The sequence below is a fragment of the Dunckerocampus dactyliophorus genome, chromosome 11 (genome assembly GCF_027744805.1).
Source record: "Dunckerocampus dactyliophorus isolate RoL2022-P2 chromosome 11, RoL_Ddac_1.1, whole genome shotgun sequence".
NCBI classification, from domain to species: Eukaryota; Metazoa; Chordata; class Actinopteri; order Syngnathiformes; family Syngnathidae; genus Dunckerocampus; species Dunckerocampus dactyliophorus.
The window spans coordinates 25,420,033-25,443,168 of record NC_072829.1 but is presented as its reverse complement, the minus strand read 5'-3'; the positions used below and the strand labels follow the sequence as shown (position 1 = coordinate 25,443,168).

Sequence of the window (23,136 nt, the reverse complement as noted above, 5' to 3'; positions counted from 1 at the left end):
CTGCTTGTGCAAGCCACCATTCCGCAGTGATCCGGCCAGTTGTAGTTTTAACTTCCGCCACTGGAGGGCGCCGCTGGCCTAGACATACTCCGTATCTCCGCAGTGCTGCTTGCCTACGAGGAGTGCGTTTGATTGTTGCAGGGCTCAATGGCGGACATAGCACTGTAGTCGCCCACATCAACGGAGGACAATAACATCTACACGGAGTTCATTACCAGCCGTCGTTCATCGCCCGCTGGTTCACTGCTCGGTACCCAGTTTGCGGTGTATTGGCGATACGTTTAATAGCCCTAAAAGGCTATTTACCCCCCGTACGCGCCTGTGAGCACTTCTGAGTTCCCGAGCGAGGAAGTTAACACTGTTTCATGGTGGCTCGATAGAAGCAGCTAGCTTGCGGGGAAATCATGGGGGAGCCTCTTGAATTGATAGGGAAACGTCTACTCTTGCTACTTCGCGACGGCGGGACTGTCAATGGAACCGAACCGGAGCAGACACCGCGAGTCCGGGACTGGCTGCGAGGGACGGTGCGGGCAGTGAGTGTCATCGGCCTGGCCGCTCCGGAGCCTAGCGCAGGGGAGGCGACAACAACAACTCCTGCTGCGGGACTGACGGTTAGTGTTTACATACGTTGTGGTATCGTACTGCATGAACGAAATAACAACTAAGTAGCCACAATTAATGATTGTCATTTATCACCTAATGTGGGCTTGTTTTCTATTCGGTTGTTGTCAATGCTAGCTTTTCCAAGTACGCCCGAGCTAATGTTACGGATAGTGGACTGAAGCTAAAATCGAGTTCGGGGCTTTTTTTGGCCTTGGCATTGTTCGCTTTTTAGCATATTGATGAGTGACATTAGCCTTCTGTAATACAACACATAGGCGAACATGCATAAATTCTTTATCTAGTACTATTGAATTGTTTGCATTGCTTGTTAATCGTTGTTCGCTGTCCTGTAGCATTAGCTCCTCACCTGCTAGCTGTCTTTAGTCTACAGATTAGCGGCCTTAGAAGTTGAGAGCGAACGGCTCCATTTCACGTCATGGAAGCGTTTCAGTTTAAATACTTATTACAAAAATGTGTTAGGCAAACCTATGGTTGGTTTTGATGCAAGGCCAACGCTGTAGGGCTGTCAGAAAACGGCCACTGCGGTGTACAAAGGTAGTTGACTTACATAAATGATTAGCTGTTATCATACAAACATCCAAGTCGAGAGCCTTCCTTGGTGTGTGAAGTTTTTTTTTTTTTTTTTTTTACAGAAAGACTCGGATTTTTATAAACGCATTTATAATATTTTAAAAGTGTAAGCTTTACCTCTTAGCATTCCGGGATATTCCTTTGATGCTAAAACGCCTAAAAAGTCATAATTAATGTAAATGTGAAGCTGTCCTTGAACCATAAGGAGTATGCATGGCTTCAGTCTCTCGAAAGGCAACAAGCTCAATTTTTATCCCCAACAGACACAATCTTTGGTGCAACTGACACTGGGGAATAGGAGTTTGAATACATTGATACGTTTTTTGTTGTTAGGTTTGCCTATATTTTTTCAGAAAGACGACTAGATAAATAAGTAGTTTGGTTGCATGAACTGGAAAACACAATGGTACCATGTCATGAGTTTCTACCTAATCCCATTTCGCATTTGACAAGGATGCTGCAAAATGGAGTATTTTACACAGGTTTGGTCACACTTGTCCAAAGTCTTCACTCACTCCCTGCAAACACAGCTTTGTGCCTTCCTGACACTGTATCTTGAGACTCTTTGGTCATGATTGTAAAATAAAGACAAAAAAGATGGTTGACGCACAGTCCACTTTTTCCTGTTTGCCATTTACGCAGCAGCTCCTGCTTTTATGACAAAAGCCCACCCGTAAACCAGCATATCGACGTTTTCACGATTTGGGCTTTTCAGTACGTCAGGCATCTTAAAGATACAATGTAACCGACCGGATCTACACGCGTTAAGTAAGCCACCTTTACACTTGCATGCATTTTGTCCCTGGTGCGCCAATGAAAAAATTGGTTGTAAAGAAAATGTTGAAATGTTCAAAGTTTGTGGCACGCATCACTTCCATGAGCTTGTAGGGAACGCACCATGAACCTACGACTAAACAATGCGTACGGCGCGTATCGAAGCGGGTCTCATTCACATGAATGGTTTAGGTTTTCCACCACCTCTCGGTGCAAATCGAGGGAAATTCCCGGGTCTTCCGAGTGAGTTTCAGTTAATAAGTGATCATAATGCCCAAAGGGATGTCTTCTTGTCAACAATCCTCCCACACAAAGTCTGTGCCGCATTTTTTTGTAGTTAATGCCTTATTCCTGCTCTTTCTGCAGCGTGGCGTCAGGCGGGACGCGACGGGACCAAATAATGGCACAACTGCTTCACAGATGCGGGAAGTGGTGGTGACAATGCATACCCATGCCTGAACAGTCAATGCTATTGTTGGTCACTGGACATACAGTACTGGTGTTGGCAAGGGTGTAAATAAGTCGTGCGGGAGCGTGGTCATTTCATGCCAATGCGCACCATTTTCGGGCACGAATTGCGTTCCAAGTGCGTAACGTATGCGTAAACGGAACAGTGCACAAACTAGTCTCCATGCTTTTCAGGCGTGCCATAAATACGTGACACGCATTGCCACGGCAAATTACGGGACAGTGCAGAGGTTCGGGGGTTCTGATACATTTTTGCACGCAGATGTTAATTGTCTATTGGGTTGAGTGAGGTGTCAGTTAAAAGTTGAGTTTTTCAGTAGCACGGTGTGGTCAGTGCAACCGTGCTAACCGCATTTACGGTCTATAATATGTGGAAAATATGCACATATCTGATGATAGTGATGAAAGTGTGCCGCATTGGTTAGTGTGTCTTTGTGGATGTAAGGCTTGTAGGGCTTTGTTGGACTTTCATTCGGATTTAATGTGCTGTGAGGCTTCGAAGGAGCGTTTTAGTCATGTTTTGTGACAAGTCTAACATTTGTGTCCACAGACCCTGCAGTTATAGCTCTATCCTGGAATGATATACAGGTATATCAGTAGAATCTCAGCGAAATAAGCTTTCCAAGGACATGTAACGCCCTGGTATGCAAATAGGGTTGCCAGTCAACAGGCTGCTTTGAAGATTCATGAAGATGGACCTAATGTGCATTTATATTACAAATATGTGCAGTATTACTTTTCTCTAAAAAACAATCCATTTTAGACACACTTAACTTTGAATTTTCTGTGCCGCTTGTCCTCACTAGGGTTCACGGGTGAGCTGGAGCCTATACCAGCTGATTTAATGTGAGAGGTGGGGTACACCCTGTGAATGGTTACCGGTCAATCAACGCAATCGCACAAAGACGCTCCAGCGGAAGGTTTTTTTGAGGTGCAATGTGGCTTAACTGGTGGCTTCTCTTTGTTTTCAATTGCAGGTGTTTGTGGAGTTTGACAATGCATCGCAGCAGTGTTCGTGGGTGCAGGTGTATGATGACAGCGTTAAGGCCGTGCTGGTGGAAGATACCGTCGTTTGGGCCAGTCGCAGTACTCCTGCTGGCACCACCGGATCAGCTATGACCTGGCCTGCTCTGGTGAGTCCTAAGCCCCTTTCACACTGGCATTGAAAGCTACTTGATTGCTTTGTCTGTTCTGAGCAAGGTATGTGGGGACAAAGTCAACACGGCAATTTTCCACGTAAAGAGGTGCGACTCGGGTGGGATACCACTTCTGTGAAGGTTGTGTCCGACAAGTATTATACGCAGTTATGGAACTATCACGTTTCACTGGGTTATGTATGAAGGGCACAAGTGAAAATGGCAGCTCACACCCCTGATGTGGCTGATGATGTGATCTGTTTGGATGTCTTTGGAAATTTTTTCAAGAAAATATTCAGTTTTAATATTAGTATTTCAAAAGTTTGTAGCTTGAAAATGGTTAGAGATATAAAGGCATACATTAAATGAGAAAAATCATCAGAATGACCCAAAGTCGGTGATGGGAGTAAATTCACTCATCTCACTTGCATATTATGACATCACCAGGCTCAGAACTTGTCAGAGCCCCGTCTCCACGATACCCAACAGGTTCATCAAAATGCCTGATCCACTTGTTATATTCTTACTCATCTCTCAAACAAACCCAGCCATCACCATTTACAACGGGATCTTGAACACCACTGCTGCCTCCTCCGCTATTAGTAGTGTATTTCCTCCCGCGCCTTCTGCCGCTATTTTTTTGCATGCTACCCCTCCTCACTATTAGCGGTGTTTTGACCACCCCTGCTACACGCACCGTATGTCGTCTTTTGAGGAGAAACATGTGAAAAACATTTTTAGACAAAATAGCATCTAAAATGAGGCTGAGATGAGAATCTCAAATTTGTCTTTAGAGCTGTAGAAGAGCAAGCTTTGAGCAGTAAAATGTTCCTCTGGGACACGTCCTCCTGACGACCTCCGAACGTGGGGGAAGCTCCAAAATGTGCTGTTCATAGTGGGTGGACTTGGTGCCACCAGCAGCCGTGGACTCCCGTGTAGAAACTCATTAAACTCCCAAACTTTGCTTAGAAACACGCCCACAAATGTTGCTCAGATTAAAGTTGCAGATGTCTGCCATCTCCTGGTGTGAAATAGTAACTACATGAGGCATTATATTTGTCTCTATGGCGTGTTAAATTCAGCAATGTTGCATTGGCGCTTAAAGGGTTAATGCTCATTGCTCTCCATGGCTTAAACAAGGAAAGAGCATACCCCTCATTTCGGCGAGCATTTTTGTGACAGTATACCTTCTCAAGGGACAATACTATAGAAATTTAACTTGGACACCAACCTGCCAACATGGTAGGTACGCAGTTTTCCAGTTTGGAGTTGAGTGTCTGAAACCTGTGTCCAGGCACCAGCGTATGCTACACCGGCTCGCTGAATTTTCCCCCTGCAGCCCCCCTGAGTACCATGTCGTCCACGTCCAGAGAAAAAGGCTGCGATAGGTCTGCTTGTTAAACATTATTTTCTGTGTGTACGCTCGTTAAGAGTGTGCAGTCCATCTCCGTGGGCGCCTTCTCCAATTTTGGAGCAACATTTCTGATAAAAGTGTTTTGAAACACTTTGATTAGTTCCAATCCTATCGAGGTGCTGTGGCATGACCTTTAAAAAGGCACTTCATGCTGGAAAAGCCTGCAATGTGGCTGAATTACAACAATTCTGCAAAGATGAGTTCCTCCACAGCGCCGTAAGAGACTCATTGCAAGTTAGCGCAAACGCTTGATTGCAGTTGCTGCTGCTCAGGGGGCCCCAACCAGTTATTAGTGTTAGACGGCAATCACTTTTTCCACGCTGGGCCGTGTAGGTTTGAATTTTTTTCTCTCTTAATAATAAAAAGTTTCATTTAAAAAAATATATATTTTGTCTTCAGTTGTGTTGTCATTGACTAATATTTCAATCTGATGATCTGAAACATTTAAGTCTGACAAACATGGAAAAAAAATAAGGGCAAACACTTTTTGACACCAGTATATGTCCCTGCAGAGATCCCGTAGCCTCCACGTGAGTTGCACAATGTAGTGTAAACAAAGCCAGCAGTAGTGCAGCAGTGGCCATTATTTTACAAATGTTCATGTTTTTATAAATAAATGTATGTATGCCAGATGCATGTCAGACTGGCTGTCCTTAATATCAATCTTTTTTTTTTTAAATGCCATGCTGTCAACTCACATTACGTGCAAGATAGTACAAACACAAGGAACTGTCCCAATACTAGCGTGTGAATTACTGCCTTATCCCTTATCATGTCAACTATATGAGGTAATATGACTATAAAGGTGACTAGGGGGCGTTAGTCATGTCTACAGGACTGAAAAAAATCTTTTTAGAAGGTCATAAACAAGTTATCTGTTCTCTAAGTACAAAATTATTCTCTTTATTAATATTGAATCCTACTTTGTGGAAATTCACCTCACCGTCAGGTCTGGAAGCAGTTAACCTTGATAAACGAGGGACGACAATATTCAGCCTAAAAATATTGGGATGTGAGTTCTCTAGCACAGCCACGTTAAATGCAGTATTTTGTTGTTTTTTTAAATATATAGTATAGTGTAGTCGCAATTTTTTAATTTATCTGTCTTGAAAAAAAGTCTTGAAATTTGTACAGTGTAACAAATGCCCACCCACACAATTAAAATATGGGTTTTCCCACTTCCGGATTGAGTCAAATGCTTTTTCATAAGGTTGAGTTCAATGACGCTTCTTTCCCTCCCCCCCCCGCAGGCTTTCCACTCACTCGTGGACAGAGTGGGTTTGGGATCTGTTCTTCCAGTGCAGTATTTTGGAAACAACGACCTTGAGTTTCTACCCGATAAAAAGTCCATCCACAGGTTTGAGGTGTGTTTGTTTTTGTAAGTGGTAGTTGCTTCATATGAGTCCAGAACGGTCACTCTTACATTTCAAAGATTAAACTGGAAAGACATTTTAGCTAAATGGCTACAACAAAGAAATAACAATTTTTTTTTGCGACTTAGTGCATTTGTTTCCTTCTACTGTAGTGCTGATGTATTTTGTGTTGTTGTGTAGGTTGATAAAGACATAAGACATCCACTGCTGTTGGAGCAGCCCTCTTTGCAAGCTGCCATCTCCAGCTGGCGAAGTGACTTTGAACTACAGGAGATCCTCAGGAAGGGTAAGACTCTTCCTAAAGAAGGAAAAAATGGTCAATCTTGTTTTTCCCTATTCTCGTACCTGCTCCCTTTCCATGGCTTAAGGGCTTGTAAAATAGCAATGGAAGCTTCTGGGTATTTGTTTGGATACCAAGTCCACCTTGGAATCAGGCTTTTATGGCATTCATTCTGCTGATCCATTTTTTCCCACAGATCTGCTAGAATGAGAAGTACCACTGTCTATTCTTTGCTCAGGTTCATACACAATTCAAGGACGAAAGGTGTGTGTCTATAAGCCGGAGTTTGAGGAATGCTGGGCCTCAGGATTTGTCTCCCAACACGACCCTGTCTCACACATTATGGAGATCATGTTGGATAAGGTAATCATTCATTTTTGAATTAATATTTCACTTTGTTTTAATAAACTTGACATGAGGGGAAGTGTTACAAATTAACTCTACACACTTGTGCTGTAGAGTAAAGAAAAGCAGATGGTGGACCCTCGTGTGATACAAGTCATGCTGGCAGAGGAAGAGGTAAGGAGTTCTCAATAAATGTTCATCGTGTATGTGTGTTTTCAGTTTTCAGTTTTCAGGGTCATTGTTGTCATTTAAGGGACGAATGAGGTAACAATTCCCACAATATGGTAGTATCACCGTGCTTGCTTGGTGAAGAACCTATCAATAATTTTGTACGACCCTCATGTTTTAAGTTCTGCTGCAGTGGCCTTTTTTCAATTCAATTAACTTTTTGTTTTTTTTCCCAACCCTGTAAGAATGGCCGGCGAAAAATGGACAGTGAGACATTGAAAGGGGACAATAGTCGCAGGAGAAGGACTGCCTCTGAAGAGGAAGATATGAACTTGAAGCGTTTCAAAGGAGCAGCAGAATCTGGAGTGGATGGACAAAGCTGTGACGATTCCAACAAAAATTTGACAGAGGGGACAGATGTGCGGGGAGGAGACTCCGGCGAAAGAGTCAGCAGCACAACCAAAAACGGAAGCTCCTCAGAGGGAACTTTTCTTCAGGGCAAAGTGTCGTCGGCCCATGCCAATCCCATCCTCCAGATGGATCAGTCAAATGCCACCCAAGCGTGTTATTACACACACGCTAAAGAAAATGGACGGACACTGTCCACACAAGGGGCAGCGGACTCCACCACTTCTGTATCTCATACGCCCATCCCTCCGCCCCTCAAACCAGCACCATCTCCCTTTTCCGCCACATCTTTCCCCTCTCTCGGCCAGATGCCAAGCCTGGTTCCTGGAGCTCCGGCCTCCAAGGCTTCTCTGACCCCCCAGCCGGCCAGAGAAGAGGCCTCCCAGTCCTTTTCTAAAACAGCTGCTCTTGTTTCCCCTGGGCCTGTCACCATTTCTTGGTCTTCACCAGACAGCAGCCCGAGTGTGGCACTGTCTGCTTCTGTGGGGTTCACTCCCAAGGCACCCACTTGGGGAAACCAGACGGAGGTAAGACGACAACCTGTAGTCTTAGTCCCTTTTGTACTGTTTGTATGAAAAGCAACAGGAATGCTATTATTGGGGTGCTGTTGTCCCTCAAAACTGTTTTTGTCTAACTATACATACACACACACATAGTTTTAAGGCATGAGAAAAGGCCTTTATTTGCTCAAATACATTTTGAGTGGCGCTATAGTGCTATTGATGCGATTGTCTGTGGCAGATGGAGAATTGTCCAATGCGTGCCTCACAGGTGCTTTTACTCTTGGTTTCTATCTATCATGCAGCGCAGTTGAAGGTGAAACCGTTGTTGACTTAGGCTTTTGCACATTACGAAATTCACATGACAAAATATGCTGTGCATTACTGTCGTGATATGATTTAATGATAGGATTTCTTGCTTATTTACATCTTATGTCCACATTGCAGCACTAATATGTTGCATGGTCATAGTTATCATAGTGTCCATAGTTGTCATAGTTCTCAATTAGTTCATTTTTGTTAATTAGCTAAAATGCGACCAAAGTTTTCTAAAAGCACATGTGTATGAACCGTATCCCTGATGAGGTTGCAAGTGTCAGTTGACTTTGGGTCATCTCCAGACTACAGTAGTTGCCATGTTAAAGGGATAGTTCGGATTTTTGACTTGAAGTTGTATGACATCCCCATCAGCAGTGTAGTGTATCAACAGTGACTTACACCCCACTTTGTTTCGTGAGCGGAGTTCTGGTCGGATTTCGATGAGGTGGAACGTAGTTCCGGTTAGTTGCTGGGGTCACTTAAGTAAAGAGTTTGGCTTCTCAGAACAAGATGTATTCAAAAGAGTAATACATTTGCATCACAAAACCGTTGCTTCCAAAAAATTCAGACCTCTCAGTCGCTCGGCGTTATATCCTCTTCGTTTGTATCACTATGCGCTCTTGTCTGTTCATTGTTGTGTGTGTGTTCCACAGTGTTTACATACGCGGATCGAGACTGCTGCCACCAAAAGTCTCCCTTCACAGCAGTCTCCTTCTGCGCATGTAACACACACTCACAATGGACAGGCGAGAATGCGTAGTGTTATTGTTATTGCAACTGGGTTACGGCTAATATTCCAGTGATGATAGGGTTAATTGCCTGCACGTAAACGTACTTTGTTCTGTGCATGTTCTATTGGAAAGGAATCTTGTTTTTGGCAGGAACTACTTGTAAACATGGCAACACGCAAAACCCCACACTTTTGGAGTGTGGAGGAAACAAGCCACCTCCTTAGTGTGGTGAAAGACAGGAACATTGTCTTTTATAGACGGTAGGAAGTACCGCGATAGCAAAATCTATCAGAAGGTGAGTGAGAAGTTACGCGAAGCAGTGTTTGTAAAAATGCACGTTCATCCAAAGTGTCCTGGGGTCTCTCGTGGAAACGGTTCAATTAACTATTTCGTCACGTTCTCGCCTTCCATTAATGAAGAAAGTGACAGAGAATAGTGCCAAGTACTGGTGATGGGTCAGTACCAGCACCAAAGCTCAAACAAAGGCGACTGCTACTGGCTCCGGGGTGTTCATTATTTGCCGTACTGGTGTTGTTGTTTTGGGATACAGGGAGAAGCGGAAATGATGCGCATTTTTTGTTCGTTTTTTTGTTGTTGTTTTTTCATGTCAGGCATGTAAAAGGGTTATTCTGAATGTTTCACCGGAAACCGGAATATTGACTGCATGTAAACGTAGTGACTGATTGCAAGTTCACAACCTGATCATCGCTGCCAACTCTGTATTTAAAATGCCATTTTTCTGCATCTTAGGGATCTAAGACTGCTTCTAGTTTCCGTCTTCCGGCTGTGTCTGCTGCTCCTGTATTTGGAGAGGTTACCTCACAGACGAATGGAGCCTCTGCTGCATCTACAACCTCCAAGGACACTTCCAGACCATTTGGTTTTGGCTTTGGCAGAGATAAAAATGAAACCCAATCTCAGCAAGAGCAAAACCTGTTTTTCCAATGCATGACCAAGAATTCAGACACCAACCCAGGTCTAGCAGCATCACAAAGCCAGTCCAAGGACACAAATTACTTTGCAGCAGCATCTGAAACCCTTAGTAAGGAGCCCCCAAACCTTTTTAAGTCCTCTACAGAAGGGATGAAAAAACCCGAGCAGCCCAAAATGCCTGAATCCCATCCAACAGGAAATGGTGTGATCTCGTCATCAGCTTTCCCGGGCATGGGTGGTGCAGCTGCAGGGAGGGTTGCTGCCATTGGAGGTACGGCAGCAGTATCCGGACTACAGAATCTTTTGAAGAATTGTAATAATGGCACATCTACAGCGGGTGTGGTACTGCAGTCTAGTTTTAAACCTTCAGAGAGCCATCAGAACCTTTTTCTGCAGGGCTCCAAAGAGCCAACTAATCCATTCTTGGCCTATGGGGACAAAAACGCACACACGTTTGCTGGACTCTCCAGGGTTGAGTCTGGCTCGGACAGCAAGCCAAACCTTTTCACAATGGGAGAGCCACCTAAGGGAATTCGGTCGTCCCCTTTCTCAGTACTCTCATCCACTGTTTCACCCAGCTCTTCAACCTCTCCAGCACCGACGACAACTCAGAGGTCACAGAACGAAGGTGCTCAGATAAAGGACGAAAAGGCAGCTGGGGAGATGCCATCATCCACCTCGGGTAGCTCTGTCTTTGGAATCACTGGTCCTACTAGAATGGACCAGATGCCTGTGTCTTTTGACCTCAACCCTAGTCAGAGGTTTGTCTTGGAAGAAAGAGCACAGTCAACCAAACGTGACTCTGACCTAAGCAGTAACAGCGACCTGTCAGACCTGAGTGACAATGAGGACGGTCCAGACAAAGGCCAAGCCCTAGGAGCATTGTCGCACCCATCGAAGGATGGGGCCATGCTGCAGAAAACTAAAGTCCAAGGCAATGCAAAAAGCCGCCCACGTAATAAGCCTTTCAAAGGTATTACCTTGTTAATTCCTAAGGAATTCAAAAGCATTTATGTCAGTAAAATAGGTTTAATAGACCATTGTTTTTTTTCTAGTGGGGCAGTCTGTACTGAAAGACCAGAGTAAAGTCCGCCGTCTGAAGCAGTCTGGCGAGTCCTTCCTTCAGGACGGCTCGTGTATCAACGTGGCCCCTCACTTGCACAAGTGCCGCGAGTGCCGCTTGGAGCGCTACCGCAAATATCGCAATACAGATGATGATAGCGAGGATGACGACGATCCAAACGTGGCGTGTCGTTTCTTTCACTTCCGAAGGCATGTGATCAGTAGCACTTTGTACCCTTTCAGTGTTACAGGGTGATAATTCCAGTCTATGTTTGACCTATACTTTTTTTTTGACTGTGACCAGGTTGGCATTCACTCGTAAAGGTATGTTGCGTGTTGAAGGCTTTCTAAGCCCCCAGCAGAGTGACTCGATGGCTATGGGTCTCTGGCTACCTGCACCCGCTGTGCAAGAAGGCCTCGATCTTGATACATCTAAATATATTCTGGCCAATGTGGGTGATCAGTTCTGCCAGCTGGTAATGTCAGAGAAAGAGGCCATGATGATGGTGGAACCTCACCGTACGTACAAATGGCTCATATTTATTGTATCGGCTGTAAGAATTAGTTGACTCGAAACAATTCCTCTATTTTTCTGACCTCTTTCACAGAGAAAGTAGCTTGGAAGCGCGCTGTGCGAGGCGTGAGGGAAATGTGTGATGTGTGTGAGACCACTTTGTTCAACATCCACTGGGTGTGCCGCAAGTGTGGCTTTGGAGTGTGTCTCGACTGTTATCGGCTTCGCAGGAACAGGCCAATAGAGGGTAAGTCATCACAGTAATTAATTTAACAGTGTTGTCAAAGAAACCAGCCTAAATACTTTTTATGGTGGTGTGCTATTTCAGAGTTAGATGAAGGTCCAGAGGATGAAGTGTTCTCCTGGTTGAAGTGTGCGAAGGGCCAACCTCATGAGCCACAAAACCTTATGCCGACACAGATTATACCTGGGACAGGTATACAATTGAACTATACTTGTGAGTCATAATGACCTTGTGAAAATGCTGCGAAGATTAGTTTTATTTTTTCCCTCCTAGCTCTTTACAACATAGGTGACATGGTGCACTCAGCGAGAGGCAAGTGGGGTATTAAAGCCAACTGTCCCTGCACCAGTCGACATACGAAGTCCCTAGTTCGCCATAGCGCGCCCAATGGAATTTCACAGGTACAACAGGAGCTCGTAATCTTTTTGTTTATGTGTGTTCAATGCGTTCTTACGCGTGGTTTGCTTGTATCAGCAGTCGACAAACAGTGGCAGTGGTGGCATCGTCGTAGCTGCGCCCTCTACTGCTGGCACCACTGTAAAGTCAGAAGGCGAAGCATCAACTATCAAAATTGAAGGTGCACAGACCGCAGTATCGTCCAGTGGCGGGGGAGGGGAAAGCGTGGGGAGTACTAGTAACTCGACCAGTGGTACATCGTCCCTCAGTAACCTCGCACAGTCTTCCACTAAGGAGTCGCGCTTATCAGGAGAGGGCAACAGCTCCGCTCTACACTGGCTGGCAGACTTGGCCACACAGAAATCCAAGGATGACACAAAAGGTGAGCAAAACGATAAACCACATGAACAACACATGAACAATAATGTATGCTTCTTTTTGCCATTCAGAATCTGGTTCACTCCGTGCCATAATGAATCGAGAAAGTCGGCCTCCTTTTGGCCTGGACTCCCTCAGTTGCCTGTCAAGGCCTTCCGCTTCCAGCCCCAAGCTCTTCAACAGCCTTTTGCTGGGCTCCAGTGCGACCCAGTCCAAACCAGAAGGTTCCAGTCTCCGTGACCTGCTCAACTCCGGACCCGGCAAGCTTCCCCAAGGACCTGGAGAGAGTGGAGTACCATTCCCATCGGTTTTTACCTCTGGAGGCGTATGTATAAACTACCCGTTTGTGTGTGTGTGCGTGAGACCAGAGATACCAACCAACCAGAGATGTCAACCCTTGCGATTTTGCTGCGGGGCTTGTACAACTTCCAATAGTGACACTTGTGAAATACGTCTACTTGCAACCCCCAAATGAGGGATAATGCAGTGACACCCACCAAGAAATGGTGTAAAAACTCCAGAACAGAGTATTGTCAAAACATAAAAGTTGGCATCTCTGGTGTGTGTAGTATGTTTGTAACTGCCCTTCCACCTGCTGGTGAAACCATGAGCCCAAAAATTGCAGTACAGTACTCTTCACGCAGTTAAAAGGGACCTATTATACTAATTTTTGGGTCTTTGTGTTGAGTTCTGGACTCCTATCGAGCAGCTACACACGATAACCCGCACAGAAAGCATTCTAGATCTTTCCGACTCTGCACCTCGTCCTGCAGTGTTTCCTGGGTTTCTTGCCTCCTGCCCAAACGGTCCGTGTAATTTACTCCACCCCCGGCTCTCCTCAAGGTGCGCCTCCCGTCGAGCCCACTTCGCTATGATTGTTCACACACCCAAGCGCTCCCGAGGGCTTCCGGACAGCTGCCGAACCCCTTTTGTTGGATTACTTACACAAAATAAACACAGGACACTGAAAAATTGTTACTTACAGCTTGCTCTCCTGACTCTTCATCACGACCAAGTAACATTGGAAAGGCGTCGGACTTCAGCAACATTTTGGCGGATAGTCCATCTTACAGTCCCGTGTGAAGTGCCGTTGACAGATGAGCATATTTTTGTCTTGTTGGCCGGGAATCGGCACCTCCATCCACTTCTGCCTGATGCTTGCCTCTTTAGGCACACCCTAACAAACATTTCCTGGGATCAATACGTGCTAACAGTGAAGAGAGCAAAGCGAGGCAGAGCGGGGGGAGGGCAGGCCTACAACGTTTGCCTGGGCATGCCCATATAGGGAAGTCCGCGTTGCATTGACGTCGATGGAACTCTGTTTGTAAAACAAACAAAAAAAACTGTGAAACACAGCGTGCAGAGCTGCTTTCAGGTCTCACCTCCAAATGCGCAAAACTTCATTATCTGACGCGTTGGTATCGTTTAACACGAGAATACAACATTGGAACAACATTTATAGGTCAGGAAAGAGGAAACACATAATAGGTCCCCTTTAATTGGTTCCAGACCTGACCGTGATTTGTGACTTTTCGCAACGTATTCCTTATTTATAAATCAAATATTTTCACGTTTAGAGCGTAGAAAATACGCTTTTTTAGTATTATTATAGCTCTAGTCATCTTATTTATACTGGTATTACCCAATATAGTAGACATAATAGGAGAAAATAAGCCATTTAAGGCATAATATCTCACCTTAGCATTGGGAGAACTGTTTTTTTTGGCTATTTTTTACTTCTTGTTGTGTATAGTACTTTCGATGTTGTTTATGGTCTCATCAACGCAATGTAATGACCCTTAAGGGTATTATTATTGTGTTCATGTTGTCATACTTGTGTGTGTAAATGACACGCTGCTTGCGGAGTTGAGTGAGGGGCGGACAGTACGTGTCTTCGGGGGTTCAGAGTTGAGTTTTAACTTGGTGTGGGTTATGGCTGCAGTGCCATTCTGGTGCTTATGTGTCTAACTGCAGTACAGTAACATTACTGATACCTAGTGACCAGTGTAGAATACTACATATCATTGCGACTTTGAATGCGTTATATTTGTATTTAAATTTAGCCATGTTTATGCTTGGAAACGCTTTATTTAGGCAAAAAAGGTCAAATTTGCTTAAATATGCATATGTTTTGAGTCATTATAGGCTATATTGATATGTGAACTAGCATGATATGTTTATTGGTATATTTTTGAAAAACAGTGAAGTCACAAAATTGGAAACGTGAAGTGGCCAGCAATTGGTGACAATTTGACAATTTTACTCTATTATTTTGTGCATACCTTGTTAATTGTAAATATGTCTTCTCAGGGTGACAAGCTGAAGAGCAGCCTTCCTAACTTTTTGGACCACATTATTGCCTCAGTAGTGGAGACTAAGAAGGCAGAAGGCCGACGTACGGGAACCTCAGAGGGAAATGAGCTTAGTGTGCTGGGAGCCCGTAAAGATGGAGTAATGGGGCTCAGTGTTTTGGAACCACATACCTCACACTCCTGGCTGTGTGATGGCCGACTCCTTTGCCTCCAAGACCCTCGCAATACCAACAACTGGAAGATCTTTAGAGAGTGCTGGAAACAAGGACAAGTAAGAATCAGCATTACAGCACATATTATGCTTTCATGATATATCATGGAACAAAGATTTAAAAAAAATAAAATAAAATGGCGTCCTTGTATTTGTAGTTCATTGTTTTTTGTTCCTTAGCCTGTGTTGGTGTCAGGGATACATAAACGACTGAAATCTGAGCTGTGGCGACCTGAGGCCTTCAGTGAGGAGTTTGGAGACCAGGACGTAGACTTGGTCAACTGCAGAAACTGTGCCATCATTTCTGACGTGAAGGTGCGAGACTTCTGGGACGGCTTCCAGGTCATCTCCAGTAAGTCTCCTAATGCTTGACTTGCATATTATGCTTCTTTTTGTTTCTTGCATCCTTCTCCATGTAATACTAATGCTATTTTATGAACTGCAGAGCGACTGCAGGACAGTGAAGGTCAGCCTATGGTGTTGAAATTAAAGGACTGGCCTCCAGGAGAAGACTTCAGAGACATGATGCCCACACGGTGAGGAAATGGAGACAAATGTCTGACAAAAAAAAGCTAATCAGAATTTGAAAAGTGCAGATTTTTTTTTTTAATTTATGAGTGTTTGCACACTGATGTTTTTTGTGTGTGTTCCAGGTTTGACGATTTAATGGACAACCTTCCCTTGCCTGAGTACACTAAAAGAGATGGGCGGCTAAACCTTGCCGCCCGTCTGCCTAACTTTTTTGTGCGACCCGATCTAGGACCCAAGATGTACAACGCCTACGGTGAGAAGACAGGCTGTGTTTCAGCCATCCACTCGATATGAACGTTTGTGTTCATATTTGATCCCTTTTCTCATGAGCGTGCTTTTCTTCAGGACTGATCTCGAGTGAAGACAGAAAGGTTGGCACCACCAACCTTCATCTTGACGTCTCCGATGCTGTCAATGTCATGGTTTATGTTGGCATACCTCAAGGAGAAGGAGACCAGGAAAAAGGTCAGTTGGCCACGTACACAACACATCCCTTTTTTCATTGTTATGATTATCAGCAATGACCGATTACAGCCACATCAAATCAAAAACACATCTTCTATTGTCCTTGTGACAAGACTTGATTTAAGATAAGGTTAAATAGTATTTAGTCAGTGCTCAGCTAGAGTGTTTAGAATAAGACCAAGACATTTTGGACATTTTTTAAGTCTTGCAACTATGTGGGAACAGATCCGGGAAGGCCCTTTTCTGTTCCGGCATAATTGCGCCCCAGTGCACACAGCAAGGTCTTGTCCTCTGCCCCGGCAAACACCTTTGCGAGGAACTCGAACAAAGACGCTCTCTCAGGTCCAACAGGAGTGACCTCTGACCTCACAAATGTTCTCCTGGATGAGTGAAGAAAAAGTCCACACAGACACCCTCTAACATTTGATTTGACATCTTCCCCATAAGAGGAAAGGGGGAAGGCCTTTTCAGTTCTTTTACATGTATTGGCCAAGTGTCCACATATTTATATTGGCATAAACAACATTAAGCTAAAGTATTCTGACGTAAGAATCATTAATCCTTGATATTGTTTTTCCTCATCATTGGCTTACACAGGACCCATTTAAAAGAGAATTCAGTGGGTATCTGACCTTTTCATTATGGCAACATTTCTCCTTCACAGAGGCAGATATTTCTGGATACAAAGGTCTGTAGACTTTCAGTTGTATCACTTGGGTAGCATGCCCTTCTTCCTGACTAACTCCCCACTATCCCTCTTGACAGCTCCACTCAAACACAATCTATGCAATGGGGCGAGGGGCTTAGCAATGTGACTCACCTTTGTATTTAAATACAAGCTTTGCCAATATTTCAAGCTAATAATGACTGAAAACTTGATTCTTGGCCTTTTGGACCTCTTTTTTTTCTGGGAATGTCCGAAAGTAACACTTTAACGCAGCTGCAGTTTATTTTCCTTTAGTATGTTCAGTTTCTGTGAAGTTAATGTGCTGTGCTCAGCTGTAGTCACTGTGGGAGAAAAGTTTCCCTCTCCTCTGGCAGACTTTCCCTCTCTTTCCTCGTCCAGTCTTTTTAACTGACATCCACAACCAAACAAACACACATTCAGTGTAGCTTTGCTCACCATGGAAACAATGTGTGTGTGTGTATATTATAGACATAGACTTTTCTTTTTGAAACTCTAAATCACCATGAATCAAACAAGCTAGGTTGCAACTTCCTTTTTTCTGTTGAACCAGTCAGAGGCTGTGGATGTGAATGTTGTTCCAGTAAATGTGATTGTGTAGTGTGTCAGCCATTTATGTCTGTCCAATAGTGCTCACCTTGCTACTCTTTTGTGCAAACTAAACACTTTTACATGGGACTTTATTAGGTTTAGCTACACATACAGTACGTAGCATTGTTATTTTTACAGGAGTGTACAGTTTTCATCCCACATGAGGCATGTACACTTCTTGCCTTCAACATGTGGTACACCTGCACAATCCGTCACAGTGCAGTATTTCCCCACAATGAGTACACCCCTCACCACTTTGGGGCCACTTTGATATTTTACATTTTTGAAAACCAACCCATGTAGCTATGCTATAACATATTTAAAGAAAAAGCTTTGTGTTGTTGGTGACAAAGTGTATTATTACTATGAACTTTTTCCCCACTGCTCGATTTTGCTGTTTTTCAATTTTACAAATATATCAACTTGGTTCTCTTGGCTTTTTTTGTGTGTGCTTTTAGTCCCATATTTCGACTTAGTTTTTGTAGTGTTATAATTTTTGTTCCCCACTTGGCAAACATTGCAGCAACACTTCCTGTAGCCGATAAAGTCCAGCCTTCAAAATAAAAGCATGCCAGTGGGATAAGACGATAGCACCACAAGAGTGACAGTGAAAGAATAGAGATTCGTACCATAGCTTGACAAAATTTGAAGTGTATCTGGACCTGTTTGAATTTTAGTTGAGTACCTCTAATTTAGGCTCGTCCAGACCCTGACTAATGTGGCATAGCCCAATGGAAATGCTAATGCTGATGCTTATGTAGTGCATGCATCATGTTTTTGAACAGTGTGCTTCAACAGTTAGCTTCTAACAAATGTAAGAGAACTACTGCTGTAGCTACAGAGCTGAATAGCTGACGTCCAACGTGAAACTAACTGTACCGCGGACATGTCTGCATGGTGGTGTTGTGTTTTCTTCTTGCGGGTGGCGGGAGTCGAGTGGCAACCGGCTTCGAGGCGGAATCCAATATTGTCTGATCTTCAAAATACAACGGATCGGCAGCCGATGCCGATTGGGGCATCACTACTTGTTAGCATATATACACCGGTTGGTTTACAACATGTAAAATATCAAAGTGGCCCCCCATATCCTTAGATTTTACCGTATACGGCCCTCGCTGGGAAAAGTTTGGACACCCTTGGTTTAGGCCAGGGGTGTCAAACTCGTGCCATGGAGGGCCGAGCCACTGCAGGTTTTCTTTCCAGCCAGTCACTAAAACAGGTGATTTTAATGATCAACACCTCCTTCAATTTGAGGGAAGGAGCTCATCAATTAAATCACCTGCTGGAGAAACTGGTTGAAGAGAAAACCAAACTGGTTGAAGAGAAAACCTGCAGTGTCTCGGCCCTCCATGGCATGAGTTTGACACCCCTGGTTTAGGCCCATGAATTGTATCCAAAATATAGATAGACACAGCGAAATAGCACACATGCATTTTTAGATTCGTCGACTATTCGGAAAATTTGTGGAAATAATCATTAGAAAATTGGTCGTTGATGGCAGCACTAGTTTAATTTCTACAGTTTTGTCCCATGAGAAGATAAACTCATTAGAGTTAGACTCATTAGAGTCGGTTGCTGAAATATGAGGGGTGTACTCACTTTTGTGAGATACTGTATGTTAGCAGTTAAAAGACAACAACAGATGAGTACTGATATTAGAAACTTGTCTGATATCCTTCCCCCTCCCTATGTTTGTGTTGGTGTTTGTTTGATCCTCCAGAGGTCATGACCACTATTGAGGAGGGCGATGTGGATGAAATGACCAAGAGGAGGGTATACGAAGGAAATGAGAAACCCGGAGCTCTCTGGCACATCTATGCGGCCAAGGACGCCGAGAAGATCAGAGAACTGCTCCGCAAGGTTAGCAGCCAGTTGATACTTTCCTGAGTGTCCCTCCATACATAACTTGCAGTGCCAGTACATCTGCGGCCTGCGCTGTTGACACTTGTTCTCTGCCAAGGTGGGAGAGGAACAGGGTCAGGAGAACCCTCTAGACCATGACCCAATTCACGACCAGAGCTGGTACTTGGACCAGGTCCTCCGCCGCAGACTCTATGAAGAATATGGCGTCCAGGGCTGGGCCATTGTGCAGTTCTTAGGCGATGCGGTTTTTATACCCGCTGGAGCGCCACACCAGGTCAGTACATGTTGTATGGAGAAAAATGGAGTGCCGTGCCAGGACATATGTTTTCACTTATCATTGTCTATTTGTTCTTCTCTCAGGTACACAACCTATACAGTTGTATCAAGGTGGCTGAGGATTTTGTGTCTCCAGAGCATGTGAGACACTGTTTCAGACTGACCCAGGAGTTCAGACACCTGTCCACCACTCATACCAACCATGAAGACAAGCTACAGGTTAGAACATAGCCGTGTTTGCATGTTAACTCGGCTTCTGTTAGCCTGGGTTTAAAGGGATAGGTGGGATTTTTTGACATGAAGTTTTATGACATCCCCATCAGCAGTGGACTATATAAACAGTGCCTTACCCCCCCCCATTTGGTCCCGCGGATTTCCGTGACAAGGAACCTGGAACAGTGCGTGTACTTAGTAGTAGTAGTAGTAGTAGTAGTCTACCAGAAAAGTCATTCATTGCCGTCCTCCTCCTGGGAACTAAAACTACTCAAGTGGTCGTCTTCAGCATCACATTTTAACAGCCTCATAATTCTTTTGTCACCCACTTGGTCAGTCTCTCTCTTTCGTTGGCACTCTTGGAGTCACTTTTGTCTCAAAGCCAATCAGCCCTTTAGCTGGCGCTATTCTCTCTCATCACATCTTTGGAACCCGTTGTTGATAGTGGACTGTTGGTGGTCTGAGCAGTCCAAACAGAAGCTGTAAAATTTCTACACTTGATCAAACGTACTTAAGATGTGTCAGAGATTGCTGATAAGACTTCAAAACGTATTAGCTTCCACTTGACTCATGTCACCATGTCACTACTTCCTGAAGCTGTGCTCTCAGCATCGTGGGAAATGTACAAGCCACAGGGTTTAAAGTGTGAGGAAAAAGTCTGGAAAAAGTATCGAATTTCAAAATGTCACATCCGTAGGAACACTGACATTTAATGGTCTCTGCTTTTGCTGTAGTTTATAGTCTCTGCGCTAAAGTGTTCTTGTTGATTATTGTTGCATTTTAGCTCCGGAATAGACGTGAAATCAAAATGTTGTGTAAATGTGTGTGTAAAGTATGGTGAATGATTTGATTTTTTTTTTTCCTTCACTGACTGACTTGATTTTTTTTTTTTTTCCTTCACTGTTGTAGGTGAAAAACATCATCTATCACGCAGTGAAGGATGCGGTCGGCACGCTGAAGGCCCATGAACCGAAACTCGCCCGCCCCTAGTCACTAATCGTGTCCACACACACACACACACACACACACACACACACACACACGCACACGCACGCAAGCACGCGCACACACACGCGATACATTGCAAGCCCTACATACATAAACACACACTCAAGGTGCAAAGGGCAGATATAAAGTGCGGCGTAGTTTATATATATATATGGGTTAAGAGCATGTCAAATTTAGGGGAGGGTTCAACCTGGTTTTGGACTTGTGGGCGCCACAATGAAGGAAGTCCTTTATCGCTGTCGCACAATACACTCAAACTTGTCTAGTTTTCCAATTTGTGTTCAAAATTTTGCTTTGATTAACTCTGTATTTAAGGTCAGTGTGTTTATGTCGTTCCCATTGTATACGTATGTATGTGAGAGTAATGAGTAACGGAGGTATGAGCTGGCGTGCCTTCGCAGCAGATGTTCAGCTACCTTATACGAAACTGATATGTGCGTTTCAGGCTCATGTTTCTATTTTAAAGACGTCAACGTATTTCTTCAATAGACACAAGGTTAACCTGTTTTTGTAGATTTCTTTTTGTTGTTCTTGCAGTTTTCAAACAGAGTGCTTCTACCCTAAGTGGCTGAAATGTGTTTGTGAAGCAGCCAGTGAAGGGAAGCAGACCAAAGTTTTGTATTTTTAGTTTTCACTTTCAGAATAATGAGTCTTTTCTTTTATTATACACCTGTACATCATTACACGGGTGAATTTCATAGAAGTGGCTTTTTTGGGTTACTTTATTTCATAGGCTGAATAACTGCAGATTTGCAACAACATTGTTCTAAAATCACATTTGCAGCTGAACAGAACTACTGGCCATTAACATTGTATCAATATATATATTGATCTTAGCAGTCTGTTTGATTTTTCACAATAAAGCTTGAGAAAAATGGCTGTGTGCGTATGTTTATCAAGCTGCAGTGACATTGTCTGTTTTGCTGTGAATCCATTAAAATATGTTGCGTATGGCGCATTTTAGAAGTATCACTTGATTTAAACCAGTGTGGCACAGTGAGCCGCCTCTCAGAATAAAATGCTGTTAAGTCCTCTTCCCTTTTCCTTATTTGGCCTTCTGACACCAAAATGATGTATTTTTGGTGTTGATTATTGGAGGTACTTTTCATTCAAAAACAGCCCAGAAGACAAAAGGCTTCATAGATTAAATGTATCTAACGCAAATTGATTTGCTCACTAATTTAAGACACACTGGACTATCTGATGTGTGGCCTAGTTTCCAATGAGTCCAGAAAATAGGATCCGTAAATGGGGCATGGAATAGAGCATTTCATTACTGCAATTCCAGCATAAATGTCACAAAATGACTGAATCGAGGTCATCACTGACACAAATTCATTAAATGACTCCAGGGTATGTGATAAGCATGTCATTTTATGACCACTTTACGCATTTAGATGGTATTTTTTGGTAGAAATATTTACTGCATTGAATGAATACAAGCCAAACTCAACTACAAAATGCGTCACAGCCTAGGCTCCCAAAGTGGCGTACGCAGGGGTACACCAGTTGTCATGGGGATACGGGAATTTTAAAAAGTACTGAACCCAATTATGAGTGCCCCCTTAGTGCCACACAGCGCAGAGTGCAGTCAGAGCAGAAGGAAGGAGACGGAGCACGAAGTTCTTTATTGCGATCTGTGAGTTATATGAACAAATCTGATGATTATGTTGTGCATAAAGAGTCTTTAATCTTGACGATTAAATTTAAATTGGTGTTCCAATCCCCGCACTGTGAAAACCTGTCAATATATGTTCATGTCAGGATGATGGAGGATTAACCCGAAAGTGAGACTTTTATCACTGGTTGTATGTATTTTGTACTTTGGATACTGCTTTATCATGTTTGCTAAACTTTGCATTTCAATTTGATGTCAAATTAATTTGCAGACTTAAATCATAGCGATTTGGTGTCAAATTAATATGCAGACTTAAATCATAGCGATTGTGAGTGGACAAAAGTAAAGCTTCAAAGTTCAACCATTCCAAACGGAAGAATCCCAACATCCGGCTGAAATAAAAGATATGTTATCAGTTTATCAGTGCTCATGTAAAACTTTGACAAAATTTGACCATGGAAAATAAAAAAACGTGAACCAGAATTGCTTACTTACTATAAAATTACTCATGTTCAATGTTTCAAGTAAATGTAAATTTAAAAAAAAAGGTTCGTTTTTCAATTGTGCAGGACTAGCGGGTACATGGCTTCCAGTCAAATGTCTGAAGGAGTACGCGACTGTAAAATGTTTGGGAACCACGGCATTACGGTATAGGGGTATAGGGTTTAGTCATGTGAATGGGAGGAGCGCCGTAAAATGAGTGTTTCTGGCCCTTTAAGATGCAGAC

At 43.6% G+C, this 23,136-nt stretch overlaps 1 protein-coding gene across 3 annotated transcripts; it reads left to right on the top strand.

Annotated features, from left to right (window-relative positions):
• Nucleotides 1–109: 109 nt before the first annotated feature.
• On the top strand, nt 110–21,825 carry kdm3b (lysine (K)-specific demethylase 3B). 3 transcript variants are annotated; one of them, XM_054791300.1, is made up of 25 exons: nt 110–611; nt 3,414–3,569; nt 6,237–6,350; nt 6,540–6,645; nt 6,878–7,002; nt 7,099–7,158; nt 7,398–8,087; nt 9,860–11,015; nt 11,098–11,314; nt 11,409–11,623; nt 11,713–11,865; nt 11,947–12,054; nt 12,136–12,263; nt 12,340–12,640; nt 12,708–12,961; nt 14,947–15,219; nt 15,340–15,511; nt 15,605–15,695; nt 15,813–15,943; nt 16,036–16,155; nt 16,820–16,843; nt 19,152–19,291; nt 19,392–19,568; nt 19,655–19,789; nt 20,693–21,825. In XM_054791300.1, exons 1-25 carry the CDS (start codon nt 405–407, stop codon nt 20,771–20,773), a joined length of 5,334 nt encoding a protein of 1,777 aa, XP_054647275.1. In that variant the 5' UTR covers nt 110–404; the 3' UTR covers nt 20,774–21,825. The 3 variants fall into 3 exon arrangements, with proteins under 3 accessions (XP_054647275.1, XP_054647274.1, XP_054647276.1); XM_054791299.1 differs by having other exon boundaries at nt 12,337–12,640; XM_054791301.1 differs by lacking the exon at nt 16,820–16,843 and having other exon boundaries at nt 12,337–12,640.
• The last annotated feature ends 1,311 nt before the right edge of the window (nt 21,826–23,136 follow it).